Source organism: Hylobates moloch, unplaced genomic scaffold (assembly GCF_009828535.3).
Source record: "Hylobates moloch isolate HMO894 unplaced genomic scaffold, HMol_V3 SCAFFOLD_13, whole genome shotgun sequence".
Classification (NCBI taxonomy): domain Eukaryota; kingdom Metazoa; phylum Chordata; class Mammalia; order Primates; family Hylobatidae; genus Hylobates; species Hylobates moloch.
In genome coordinates this window covers 35,988,112-36,001,844 of record NW_026652288.1, presented here as the reverse complement: position 1 = coordinate 36,001,844, position 13,733 = coordinate 35,988,112, and the positions used below count along the sequence as shown (strand labels likewise).

The window sequence follows — 13,733 nt, the reverse complement described above, 5'->3', positions numbered from 1 at the left end:
AGGCCTAGGAGGGGAGAACCAGGGTCTGGGGAGGGAGGGGGTGCCAGGGAGGGTGGGGCTGAGGGCTGGGCCTGGGCTGGGGAGTGTTAGAGTGACCAGGGCGAGGCAGGGTCCCACTGAGGCAGAGATGGGGAGGCTGAGAGGCTGGCACCCGGCTGCGACCATGGCCAGGAGGCGGCAGTGAATGTGCTGAGTGGGAAGGGATCGGCGGGCCTGCCAGAGGGATGTTTGTTGTTGCCGCCCAGTCAGGGTGAGGTGGGGGGAAGGGGGCTGGTGAGGAGGAGGAGAGACAGAGACATTGTGGAGAAGGAAGAGACGGCCAGGGAGCAGAGAGAGGAGAACTGGGGTGAGACAGGCGATGGAGAGAGCTGAGGGGGGAAGAGAGAGAAGACAGGAAAGTGGGAAGGTGGCTAGGAGGGAGAGGGGGAGGGAAATGGAGATGGCAAGAAAGATAAGGGGTTGCGGAAGCCCTGTGGGGTGCTCATGGGGAAAGAGAGGTTGAGAGAGGCAGGTGGAGGGCAGAGGGGAGGGACTCAGGCTTCCGAGCCAGACCCGGGGAGAGGTGGAGAGGGAGCCAAGGGGAAGAACAGGAGAGGAAAAGACTGGAGCTTCAAGGGCAATAGAGGGTGACGGGGTGGGGTCCACAGGGAACCCCAGGAGCTAAACTGACCCCCTGTACCTCCTCCATCCTTCTTGGCACCTGGGCTGCCTGCCCAGCAGGGTGGGAATCCGTTCCTACCTTACCCCCAACCTCCAGCCCTGGAGCCAGCCTCACCCCGGGCTCCACCCCTCCCCCAGCAACACTGTGACTCCGGGAACACTCACATCCAGCCCCCTGGGGCAGGAGAGGGTGTTTGCCTGTGTTTGCGTCCCTGCCCTCCAGAGGCCCCTGCTGTTGGGACTGTATCAGCTCTCTGAAGACCTCCCAAGACATGGGGTAGGACTAAGGGGCTCCCACTAAGCCTGGGCTGACCCCTTCACTCCACCCTGGTTTGGGGCAGGCCTGTCCCCATCATAGCAGGAACACAGTCTGTCAGCAGCAGCAGTTGATGATCTGTCCAGCCCTGATTTCCTCCCCGCAAGTTTGAATAATGGAGCCCGTGGGAACAGCTGGAGGAAGAGAATGGGGAGGAAGTGGTGAATATTAATGGAATAATAGTAGGAGTGGGAAATGACAGCTAGGGGCTGGGGGCAGGGGCCCGAGCACCTCCTGAGGGAGTCTGCAAGCCCACTCCACCCTGGGGCTGGGAGAGAGGGACTCCAGGCCCCCTGAGCTCATCTAGCTTCTGGGGGCAGGGGGTGCTGCTCCTCCTGGAAGCATTAGGAAGCTTCGGAGGGTGCCTATCTTTTTGCCTTTGCCATGTGCCTCAGTCCGGGTCCAATCAGGAGAGAGAAACCACACAGGAATGGGAATAGGGAAAGTTCAATACACAGAATGATTAACTCTCATGGGATTGGCCAGTAAGGGGTGCCTTCTTGGGGAACATGGTTGGAGGGTGGACATGCTGGTGGAACACGATCATTCCAATCCAACACTTCCGTCTCCCCAAGCCTTGGGACTCCCCTCACCCATCTTATGCTAGAGCAGTTCTGGTCTCTCTGCCTCATTAACTTTAGGCCACTGTTGGATCCAAGTTCTGGTTAGGCACCCAAGCAAGCTATTAGAACTATGTCCAGCTGCACAAGGTAACCCATGAAATCCAGAAGCTCTAGAAAGTGCACTCATGCCAGTAAATTTGGCCTGAGCTAGCATTACATCCACCCTCATTGGTGTAACATCCTTAAAATCCACTTCTGCACACATTCCCCAAGTTTCTGACTCTGTGTATTTGCGAAGCCTTGTCATTCTCATAGTGTAAAAGCTGTTCCCGCCTAGGTCCTAGCTGGCACCTGTTCACCTGGAGAAAAAAAAAAATCCCAGTACTCTGGGAGGCCAAGAGGGGAGGATCACTTGAGCCCAGGAGTTCGAGACCAGCCTGGGCAACATAGTGAGATCTTATCTCTAATTAAAAAAAAAAAAGAATGGACAACCACTTTCAAGGTGTCTGCCCCTGGTGAGGTCATCACAAGGTTTCTTTTCTTTTTTTCTTTTTTTTGAGACAGAGAGTCTCACTCTGTCACCCAGGCTAGAATGCAGTGGCATGATCTCCGCTCACTGCAAGCCTCGCCTCCCAGATTCACGCCATTCTCCTGCCTCAGCCTCCCGAGTAGCTGGGACTACAGGCGCCCGCCACCATGCCCAGCTAATGTTTTTGTATTTTTAGTAGAGACGGGGTTTTACTGTGCTAGGCAGGATGGTCTTCATCTCCTGACCTCGTGATCTGCCTGCCTCGGCCTCCCAAAGTGCTGGGATTACAGGCATGAGCCACTACGCCTGGCCTGTTTTTTTTTTTTTTTTTTTTTTTTTTTTTGAGATGGAGTCTTGCACTGTCGCCCAGGCTGGTGTGCAGTGGTGCAATCTCAGCTCACTGCAACCTCTCTGCCTCCTGGGTTCAAGCGATCCTTCTACTCGGGAGGGTTCAGCCTTCCGAGTAACTAGGATTACAGGCGCCCGCCACCACACCCGGCTAATTTTTTGTATTTTTAGTAGAGACGGGGTTTTACTATGTTGGCCAGGCTAGTTTTGAACTCCTGACCTCATGATCCGCCTGCCTCAGCCTCCCAAAGTGCTGGGATTACAGGCGTGAGCCACCGTGCCTGGCCACATTACAAGGTTTCTAAGCACAGGAAGGCTGGTAGGTTCCTCAGATGCTGATAAGTCACTTGCTTGGAGTGACTTGGGGGTTCAAGATCGCCTGTTTACTCTGGGTCCAATTAGATGACCCCATTCCAAAGAAGTAAAAACTTTTAGGCCGGGCATGGTGGCTCATGCTTGTAATCCCAGCACTTTGGGAGGCTGAGGTGGGTGGATCACTTGAAGCCAGAGTTTCAGACCAGCACGGCCAACATGGCAAAACACTGTCTCTACTAAAAACACAAAAATTTGCCTGGCGTGGTGGCACACGCCTGTAATCCCAGCTACTCGGTAAGCTGAGGCAGGAGAATTGCTTGAACCCGGGAGGTGGAGGTTGTAGTGAGCTGAGAGATCGCACTACTGCACTCCAGCCTAGGCGACATAGCCAGACCATCTCAAAAACAAACAAAAAACAAAATCTGGGGGCTGTCATGAAAGCTGTCTAGTTCTCAGACTGTGACTTGAGCTGAGTTAGCAGACCCAAGCTTGTCACTGTCTGTGGGCACTCAAGGGCACTCTGGAGAATCCATCCAATACCCTGGTCTTTAGAATTGTCACAACTACCACAGCTGTTGAGCACAGCAGCCACAGGGGGTCCCAAGGCACGTGCCTCAGTTGGTCCCTCATCTCTGTCAACCACAGGCACTTGTGGGATTATGATGCCATTGCATGCCGTGGGCCTCTGGCATCCTGTTTCCCATCAGCAAGAGCTCAGCGCTGCGCCCAAGCCCAAAGGCACAACCAAACCAGTCCTGGAATCCTATCTTAAGAGTCTATCTCCTGGGACACTCCAGGTATCAACTCTATATCCATCAGGATGCAGTCAGGAGAGAAAAACCACAGAGTAACTTGAACAGGGAAAGTTTAATATAGAGAATTACTGGCTTTAACAGTGAACTGGAATAATGAGGGCTTCACTGGTAAAATGTTTCTGAATTGACTGGAAATCCATCTGGGGTGCTGGGGAACGTTATTCCCAGAGAGGTGCCTCAGTGGAGGCGCTGTGTCTCCTACACAGCTTCTGAGGGCTGGAGGGTGCCAAGGGCAGCTGCTGACCACCTGGTGCTTCAGGAGCTGGGTGCCAGGGAAGCCACATGCACTGCGGGGTCCAGAGGCAGAAGCACAACCAACAGGAACCAGGAAGGAGGCACCTTTCCTCCTATAATGCCTGTTTGGTGCCCTCTACTGACAAAGCTTATCCCCTTTCAAAAAACAGCCGACCAAAAAAGCTGAATTTGGAACGTAAAGTCAATAAATCCATAACCAGCAATACCATGGGGCCTGGGGTGTGCTGGCCTTTAGTGAGTGGAGTGGGGCAAAGGATGCTGCACGTCCTGCAGTGAGCAGAGCGGCCCCGCACGGGGGAGAACCATCCCTGTAAAGCGTCAGTAGTAGCCCGTGTCAGTCAGGGTCCCTGCAAGAATATGGCAGTGCACTCACATAAGGACAGTGTGAGAAGAGTCTCTTGACGAGGTGAGTGTGGCTCTCTGCGGCTACTGACAGCCTGAGCCTTTACCTCCCCAGGCCTGAAGAGGGGCATGGAAAGGGCTGCCTGACAGGGTGGCAGCAGCTGTGACCTTTAGCCAAGGGCAGCCAAGAATAAATACTGGGAACTCTCTCCCTTTGACTGGCCAGCACCACTCCCCCACCCCACCACTCACCCCACCACTTCTGGAAGCCAGAAGTGTGGCGAGCTACCAGACATTCCATCATTCCATGCAGCCCGCTGAGAAGCCATGCAAGTGGGGACAGGGCTGAAGGCTAGGCAGGGACAGGGCTGGCTGTGTCCTGAGGCTGCTCCTCCAGTCCTGACTTCAGGCCCTCGGCCCAGTCGACCCCCACAACCTCGCAATTGGGTAGCATCTCCTCCACCAAGATCTGAGTGAGGCCAGGGTTGGACACAGCAGGGAGGTCCGAGATGTCCAGCCTGCGGAGGTTCCTGAAAAGGGGCGAGGAGGACAGGAAGCCAGGGTAAGGACAGCGTGTGTGTGTGTGTGTGTGTGTGTGTGTGTGTGTGTGTGTGTGTGTGTGTGTGTGTGTGTGTGTGTGTGTGTGTGTGGAGGTACTGGCCCCAAATTTCAACCTTAGCTTCCTAAAATGAAATCTTTATAGCTGTCCAGGCACATGAAGCCCACTGTGTTAATTGCAAATATGCAACTCTAGCTCCTGCTGTTCTGCAACAGCATCGATATCACAGAGTTTTGACTAAAACAAAAAGGAAGAAAAACCAGGAGTCATTTAATTCTTCCAGAGACTCACCGTGACTGCTCATCTACCACAAATACTCTAGGTTTGTGATGGAGGCAGGGGGATATGAGAACTGCCCAACATTGCCCCTCCCCACTTCCTCTCCTGCATCTGTGTTAGGTGGGAGAGGTGCCTGGATACGGGGCCCAGCCTGAGCTGAGGTCTCACTGGAGGTGGTGGAGGCAGGCGAGGCCCCGTTCGGAGACGCGGGGACAACCGGCCAGCGAGAGCTCCTGCAACGAGTCGGCCAGTGGGTAGAGGCGGCTGAGACACCAGTCATCCACGTGGGAGCAGCGCTGCAGCGACAAGGACTGGAGCTCCTTCAGGAGGACTGTGGTGGGGAGAGGGTGGGATGGCACCAGGAGCCTTTCTGGAGCCTATCACCAAAGGGAAAACATAGAGGCCTGTCCCATCTCCACCCCACTGCACTCACGGAGGTTGTCCAGGCCCTCGTAGTTGATGTCACAGTCACTGGCATCCACAGCTTCGACAGGCACTTCACGGAAATTCCAGAACTCCTGAGAGAAATGGCCATACTTATCTGGCCTGATCCACTCCCTGTCTCGAAACCTGGAAACAGGAGAGGGAGTGTCAGCAGGACACCCGAACCTGCCCCAGGCCTCCAGCCTCTTCAGAACCTTCCCCAGCCCTATATGATATGTATAGGTCACCCTTGACATAATTAACTCCATCTTAGAAAAAGACTCCATCTGGCTGTGCGCAGTGGCTCACGCCTGTAATCCCAGCACTACGGGAGGCTGAGGCGAGAGAATCACTTGAGTTCAAGAGTTTGAGACCAGCCTAGGCAACAGAGTGAGACCTCATCTCTATGAAAAAATACAAAAATTGGCTGGCTGCGATGGCTCACGCCTGTAGTCCCAGCACTTTGGGAGGCCGAGGTGGGCGGACTACAGGGTCAGGAGATCAAAACCATCCTGGCTAATACACAGTGAAACCCCATCTCTACTAAAAATACAAAAAAATCAGCTGAGCGTGGTGGCAGGCGCCTGTAGTTCCAGCTTCTCGGGAGGCTGAGGCAGGAGAATCGCTTGAACCTGGGAGGCGGAGCTTGCAGTGAGCCGAGATCGCGTCACTGCACTCCAGCCTGGGTGACAGAGCGAGACTCCATCTCAAAAAAAAGGAAAGATGCAAAAATTAGCTGGGCTTGGTGGCTCGCACCTGTGGTCTCAGCTACTTGGGAGGCTGAGGTGGGAGGATTGCTTGAACTCAGGAGGTCGAGGCTGTAGTGAGTTGTGATCATGCCACTGTCCTCCAGCCTGGGAGACCCTGTCTCAAAAAAAAAAAAAAAAAAAAAAAAAAGGAATGTTTTGCCAATTTTACATACCTAGAAACTGAGGGTCAGCGAGATTACAGATAACATAAGAGCAACGAGGTAAAATGCAAGAATCCTTGTAGATGGGCAAAAGTTAAGGGACATTTTCAAACATGTATACTGTTTCTAAAGAAGTTGCCAGAGGAAGTGCTCAAACCAGATGAAGGGGTAGATGAAGTCTATGTGAACTGTCTTTTCCAAAAAAGAAAAAAAGCAAGGAAAGAGAAAGGGAAGGAGAAAGGAGGTGGGGAAGGAGGAAAGAAAGAAAAACATTATTCAGCACAGGCCAGGCGCCGCCAGTGGCTCACGCCTGTAATCCCCAGCACTTTGGGAGGCCGAGGTGGGTAGATCACTTGAGGTCAGGGGTTGGAGACCAGCCTGGCCAACATGATAAAACCCTGTCTCTACCAAAAATAAAAAAAATTAGTAGGGCGTGGTAGTGTGCGCCTATAATCCCAGGTACTTGGGAGGCTGAGGCAGGAGAATTGCTTGAACCCAGGAGGTGGAGGTTGCAGTGAGCCGAGATTGTGCCACTGCACTCTAGCCTGGGCGACAAGAGCAAGACTCTGTCTCAAAAAAAAAAAAAAAAAAAAAAATTATTGAGCACATATGCATTGCTAGCCTCTTAACATTGCAAAACCACAGTCAATCTCTCACTCTCTCTGACAGGGTCCCACTGGGTAGCTGGGATTACAGGCATGCACCACCACACCTGGGTAATTTTGTATTTTGGTAGAGACGAGGTTTCACTATGTTGCCCAGGCTGATCTTGAACTCCTGGGCTCAAGTGCTATACCTGCCTTGGCCTCTCAAAGTGCAAAGGCGTGAGCTACCATGCCCAGCCATTATTATTATTATTTTGAGACACAGTCTTGCTCTGTCGCCCAGGCTGGAGTGCAATGGCATGATCTCGGCTCACTGCAACCTCTGCATCCTGGCATCTAAGGGATTCTCCTGCTTCAGCCTCCTAAGTAGCTGGGATTACAGGTGTGCGCCACCACGCCCAGCTAAGTTTTGTATTTTTAGTAGAGACGGGGTTTCGCCATTTTGGCCAAGCTGCTCTCGAACTCCTGACCTCAGGTGATCCGCCCACCTTGGCCTCCCAAAGCGTTGGGATTACAGGCGTGAGCCACCGTGCCCGGCCCCCGTTCAGTCTTTATAGCAAACTTTGTGGGTTAGAAATGATCACCATCCCATCTTACACGTGACAAAACTGAAGCTCAGGAACAAGTCCCAAGCCACACAGCCAGGAGGCGGCAGAGACCAGGGGACTCTGAAGCCTGTGTGACTGCAGAACCTGGATGTTAGAGAGATACCCCACCACCTGCCCCCAGCCCGTTCTAACACCTTAGCGGTCATACTTGACTGCGCCTCCCTGCTTCAGGATGAAAAAGGCACCTGCGCCGTATGGACCATGTTGCTTCTCCAGCCAGGTGTAAGATCTGCAGAGAAAACGGTAGCTAAGGGTGAGGCCTGGGGACCACCACAGCCCTTACGATGCCCCAGTGCTGTTAAGAGGGGCAGAGTCCAGAGAACCAGGCACGCAGACAGACTCAGTCAGGCTGAAAATATTTATTGCCCACCTCCTAAGTGTTGGGCACTGGGGGCAAAGTGGTGACCAAGGCAGGTAACTTCCCTGCCCAGTCTGGAGATCACTGCAGTAATCCAAGCTATTATACAGGGAGAAACAGACAACAACCCAGGAAATAACAGCGAATTGCAGAGAATGTCAATTCCATGACCAAACAAAGCAGAGAGGCTGACTGTGAGGGGTAAGGGGTAGGGTGGGGATGGTGGAGGCTAACTGAGTTTGGGTGTTAATTGGAGGAGGTGACTTTTGAACAGGGATTTGAGTGGTGAGAAGGAACAGAGTATAAAGGCTCAGAGACTCGAATTAGGCTGGTTGAATAAATAAGAAATAGGGATGTCATGCTGACGGGGCCAGTGGAGTCCTGGTAGGGGGTCTCAAGGCTCAGTGTGTGCTATGTTTTAGGCCTTGGAGACTGGCTCTCATTCGAAGGTTTTGAGCTGGTGATGATAAGATTCCTTCAGCTGCTTTGTAGATTATAAAAAACTATGGGACAGGCCAGGTGTGGTGGCTCACGCCTGTAATCCCAGCACTTTGGAAGGCCCAGGCGGGTGGATAATCTGAGGTCAGGAGTTCGAGACCAGCCTGGCCAACATGGTGAAACCCCATCTCTACTAAAAATAGAAAAATTAGGCGTGGTGGCGCCCACCTGTAAAAAACAAAACAAATTTTGGTGGGGTGTGATGGCTCATGCCTGTAATCCCAGCACTTTGGGAGGCCGAGGCGGGCAGATCACCTGAGGTCAGGAGTTCGAGAGCAGCCTGGCTAACATGGCGAAAACCCGTCTCTACTAAAAATACAAAAATTAGCTGGGCCTGGGTAATCCCAGCTACTCGGGAGGCGGAGGCAGGAGAATTGTTTGAACCCAGGAGGTGGAGGTTGCAGTGAGCTTAGATTGCACCACTGCACTCCAGCCTGGAAGACAGAGCAAGACTCCATCTCGGAAAAAAAAAAAGAGCATGGGAACAAAAAACCAGTTAGGAGATTATTGAGTGATTCAACTACAAAGGATCAGGCTACAAATGGTGAAGGCAGTAAGAACTGGTCAAATCTGAGATATTCTAGTATTTTATTGATGGTCTGGATGTGGAGGGCAGGGAAGCAAAGAGAGGGATTAGGGATGACGCCTTAGAATTTGGCCTGAACAACTGGGTGGGTAGCACCAGTGTTTACTGGAATGGGAAGGCTTGGGAGTGAGCAGATGTTTTTAGGGGAGAAATCAGGGTTTGGCTTTAGCCATGTTAGGTTTGAGATGCCAGTCAGACTCTGAGTGCAGCTGATGAGTGGCAAGCTGCCTATGTGAGCTGGAGTCCTTGAGAAGGGTACAGCCTGGAGATGGAGCTGCAAGAGACATCAAGGCTGGCACTGGAAGCCACAGTGCTGCCTGGGAATGGCAAGGACAGGACCTGGGCTCTGGTGGGCCAAGGTCTCCGCAGGGTCTTGCAGGCCAGGGATTCTCACCGATTTTTCTTATGCACCTTGTACATCTCCCTTTGCAGCAAGTAATCCCTCAGAGCCTCCACATCGTAGAAATAGTTGGTCAGGAACTGGAGTATTGTCCTTTCCTTCTTCTGATTGCCCTCTGGGGCCACTGCCCCACCCAGGCGATGGATGCCCCTGATACGCCCATTCCACATGGGGGCCGCCAGGCGCAGGGACTGGGGAGGGGGAGAGGAAAGGAGCTGAGCCTGGGGCCTCCTGGGAGACACAGAGCTGGATCCCCCAGTTCTTGCTCCATGAACCTCAATCCCTCTGCTTCCCAACTCACCCTAAGTTTTTCCTTCAAAACTTCAAAATCGTCTTTGAGATTCCAAAAATTTCCCCATGTTTTTTCCAAGTTCCTCCTCCCCTTAGTGAACCCTAAATTATCTCCTTGACTAGCCATATATTGTTGATTTCCCTAAATTCTTCCTCTAACTTTCCCCCATACCCTTATCACTCAAAACCTGCATTATTTGACCTCTTAATTTCCCACAGATTTGCCCCTTAATTACCCAATTCTTCTCCTGGGGTTTTCCCAAATGACTCATTTCTTTCCCCAAAATATAATCTTAAAAACTTATCTCCAAACCTCATGGAGAGGGCGCTCTGAGCAATCCCTAAACCCAACCAAGCTTGTCCAACCCGCCGCCTGCATGCAGCCCAACACAAACATGCAAACTTTCTTAAAACATTAGGAGGATTTTTTCTGTGATTTTCTTTTGTGGCTTATCAGTTATGATTAGTGTATTTTATGTGTGGCCTAAGACAATTCTTCTTCGAACAACGTGGCCCAGGGAAGCCAAAAGATTGGGCACCCCTGAACCGACAAGGGTAAAAAAAGCTTGAGCTTTGAAGAGGAGAGTAAGAAAGTGGAGGGGTGTGGCCACTGGGAAGAAGCCCCCAAACTCTTCAATTTTGCTTTCAAGGTCTCCTCTTAATCTACCCCAATTTCTCTTTGCTTTAACCAAATTCTTTTTTTTTTTTTCAAATTCTCTCGATAGTTTTACCCAAACCCTTACTTTCCTCAAAAATTTAAAGCTGCCAACCCCTTTAATTTTCCCTAAATTCATTCCTTGATTTTAAATCCTCTGAAAGAATATCTCAAATTCTCTTAATTTCACCCAGATCATGCCCTTGGAACCCCCAAATTGACCTCTTGGTTCCCCCACCCATCATGCTTTTGAGTTTTCTTTTTTTTTTTTTTTTTGAGACGGAGTCTCGCTCTGTCGCCCAGGCTGGAGTGCAGTGGCGCAATCTCGGCTCACTGCAAGCTCCGCCTCCCGGGTTCACGCCATTCTCCTGCCTCAGCCTCTCCGAGTAGCTGGGACTACAGGCGCCCGCCACCACGCCCGGCTAATTTTTTGTATTTTTAGTAGAGACGGGGTTTCACTGTGGTCTCGATCTCCTGACCTCGTGATCCGCCCGCCTCGGCCTCCCAAAGTGCTGGGATTACAAGCGTGAGCCACCGCGCCCGGCCCTTTTGAGTTTTCTGTAAAAATTGGTCAATCTCCCACTAACTTTCCTTACATTTATCCTTCGGTATTCTAAGACAAAATCCCACATCCTGGAACAATCCCTTCCAAGCCCTCTTATCCTACAGGCCCCACCCTTGCCTGTCCATTAGCTCCTTGTGTCATCCCTCCCTCTGACTGGTTAGTCGCGTCGCTCTTCGGAAGCCACTCCCTCATCCCCATAGGATACTCTCAGCCAAGTCCCTGCCTCCTCTCGCTCGCTAAAGCGTCTCCTCCGCCTGCGACCCCCACAGATCCTTCCTGGCCCCCAGTAGCCACAGGTTTGCACTCCCAGTACGGGGCTTGCCAGGCTTAGCCTGCTGCCTCACGGCTCTTTGCTCTCGTGGCCGCCAACAGAGGCCCTGAATGCGGAGGCTGTGGAGCAGACTTCAAATTTGGGGGTCTAGGAACTCCAGTCACTTACCGCCCAGGGAGCCGCCATCTTGCTAAGGTTTCGTAACCGGAAGGGGCCGGCCTTATCCCACTCTCCTGGTTCACCGCGAACTTATTCTCCTGTGGCCACGCCCCGCATTTTCTAACCCTCCTCTTAAAGGTGCACGCACTTTTTACTCTTCAAAGGTTTAGGGATTGCTCACAGCGCCCTCTCGCAGAGCTTCAAAACGAGACACAGGTCGGGCGCGGTGGCTCACGCACCTGTGAACCCAGCACTTTGTGGAGGCCGAGGCAAGAGCATCGCTTGAAGCCAGGAGTTCGAGACCAGCCTGGGCAACGTAGGGGAGACCTTATCTCCACAAAAAAATAGGGAAACCTTATATCCACAAAAAATAAAATGTTAGCCGGGCGTGGTGGTGCACGCCTGTGGTCCGAGCTACTCATGAGGCTGAGGTGGGGGGATCACTTGAGCCGGGGAGGTCGAAGTTGCAGTGAGCTGTGATTGCGCCACTGCACTCCAGCCTGGGCGACAGAGCGAGACGCTGTCTCTTAAAACAAAAAATTGAAAAACCAAACAAACCCCAGGACTCCACAGTCTTTCCCTAGGAGAAGATGGAGTGTCCTTCCCAGCAGAGTACCTTTCTTTCCTGACTGCAATTGCAGTCTCCCCGAGCTTTCTTGTTCTTCCAGCTTCCACTCACTACCTCCTTAAAACAGGGAATGAGGGGGCTGAAAAGCTGACCACGTCATTTTTTAAAATTAGGGTCAGGTAAGAGAAAGAGTGGGTGAAGAGGTTAGACTTCAAGGTTAGAGACTGAGGTGAGATCTCAAGACCAGTTTGGAGTTGAAAGCTAGATCGCAGCATGAAGAGCCATTGTGAAGTCTTGTGGATAGAATTATTCATTCATTCATTCCAAGAATATTTACTGAGTACCTACCACGTGATGGCAGGCACTGTTCTAGGTGCCGAGGTTACCATGGTGAGCAGGACAGACCCAGTCCCTCTCTCAGGGAGTCAACATTCTGGGCTGGGAGAGGATGGATATGGGAGAGGATGGATAAGAAACAAAGGAATCAGCAAGGCAATTTTGATAAGAAGCAGATTAAAAAAAGTGACTGGGGCGTAGGGCCATCAGCGAAGGCCTCTCTGAAGAGGTGACATTGAAGTGGAAGTGAATGATAAGGAAAGAGCCATTCAAAGATCTAGGGGAAAAGTGCTGCAGGGAGAGGTAGCCTCTACAGCAGAGAGGCCTTGAGGTGGGAACCAGCTTGCAGACGAGATAGGAGACTGGGTTGAGAGGTGGGCAGGGGCTGACGGTGCAGGCCTGGTAGGGTTTTATTCTATTCACAGTGGGAAGAAGGGAGTGTCAAAATCGGATTTACATTTTGTAAAGATTATTTCTACCAGATGGAGAATGTACCTTAGAGCAGCAGTCCCCAACCGTTTTGTTACCAGGGACTGGTTTCATGGAGGACAATTTTTCCATAGACCAGGGGGTGGGGGGTGGGGGGTGGGGTGGGGATGGTTTTGGGATGAAACTGTTTCACCTGAGATCATCAGGCATTAGATTCTCATAAGGAGCAGGCAGCCTAGATCCCCCACATGCACAGTTCACAATAGGGTTTGCCTCCTATGAGAATCTAATGCCACTGCTGATGTGACAGGAGGCGGAGCTCAGGCGGTAATATTCACTTACCCGCTGCTCATCTCTTGATGTGCGGCCCCGTTCCTAACAGGCCAGGGGCTGCTACTGGTACTTGGCCCAGGGACTGGGGACCCTTGCCTTAGAGGGCAAGAGTGGACGCAGGGGACCAGTACAAGAGGCTACTGCAGCAGTCTAGGCAAGAGATGAATGGGGATGGGGCAGAGGAAATGGTGAGAAGTGCTCAAATCCTGGGTCTATTTTGAAGATTAAGCCAACAAATTGAGAAACTAAAAGCGGACTGGTGTGGCTGTGCACATGAGGAAACTGGAAGGGCAGCAGGTTTAGGAGGGTGAGTGTGGCGGCTGAATAACGGACCCTCTCCCCGACAGATACTCATACCTGTGAATCCCTGGACGCTGTGACTATGTTACTTTCTATGGTAAAAGGCACTTGGGGCAGAGCGTGGTGGCTCATGCCTATAATCCCAGCACTTTGGGAGGCCAAGGCGGGTGAATCACCTGAGGTCGGGAGTTCGAGACCAGCCTGGCCAACATGGTGAAACCCTGTTTCTACTAAAAGTACAAAAATTAGCAGGGCGTGGTCATGCATGCCTGTAATCCCAGCTACTCTGGAGACTAGGTGGCAGGATCGCTTGAACCTAGGAGGTGGAAGTTGCAGTGAGGTTGCAGTGAGCCGAGATCACGCACTGCACTGTAGCCTGGGCGACAGAGTGAGACTGTCTCCAAAAAAAAAAAAGAAACTTTGAAGATGCGACGAAGTTAAGAATCTTGAGATGGGG

At 52.0% G+C, this 13,733-nt stretch overlaps 2 protein-coding genes across 8 annotated transcripts in view; one reads left to right on the top strand and one right to left on the bottom strand.

The window, feature by feature from the left end:
• Positions 1 to 3,579: 3,579 nt before the first annotated feature.
• DMAC2 (distal membrane arm assembly component 2) lies at positions 3,580 to 11,378 on the bottom strand. 7 transcript variants are annotated; one of them, XM_032172818.2, is made up of 6 exons: positions 11,320 to 11,378; positions 9,364 to 9,560; positions 7,676 to 7,756; positions 5,415 to 5,551; positions 5,150 to 5,312; positions 3,580 to 4,673 (listed from the first exon to the last, which is right to left on the bottom strand). In XM_032172818.2, exons 1-6 carry the CDS (start codon positions 11,335 to 11,337, stop codon positions 4,496 to 4,498), a joined length of 774 nt encoding a protein of 257 aa, XP_032028709.1. In that variant the 5' UTR covers positions 11,338 to 11,378; the 3' UTR covers positions 3,580 to 4,495. The 7 variants fall into 7 exon arrangements, with proteins under 7 accessions (XP_032028709.1, XP_058282840.1, XP_058282843.1 ...); XM_058426857.1 differs by lacking the exon at positions 11,320 to 11,378 and adding an exon at positions 9,671 to 10,534; XM_058426860.1 differs by lacking the exon at positions 5,150 to 5,312 and having other exon boundaries at positions 7,713 to 7,756.
• A 948-nt stretch (positions 11,379 to 12,326) lies between these two features.
• The window catches only part of ERICH4 (glutamate rich 4), a 4,235-nt gene continuing 2,828 nt past the window's right edge, over positions 12,327 to 13,733 (top strand). The window contains exons 1-2 of the transcript XR_009209436.1: positions 12,327 to 12,545; positions 13,200 to 13,283. The gene's annotated coding sequence lies outside the window, so the exon portion shown is untranslated. The remainder of the gene's footprint in view (positions 12,546 to 13,199; positions 13,284 to 13,733) is intronic.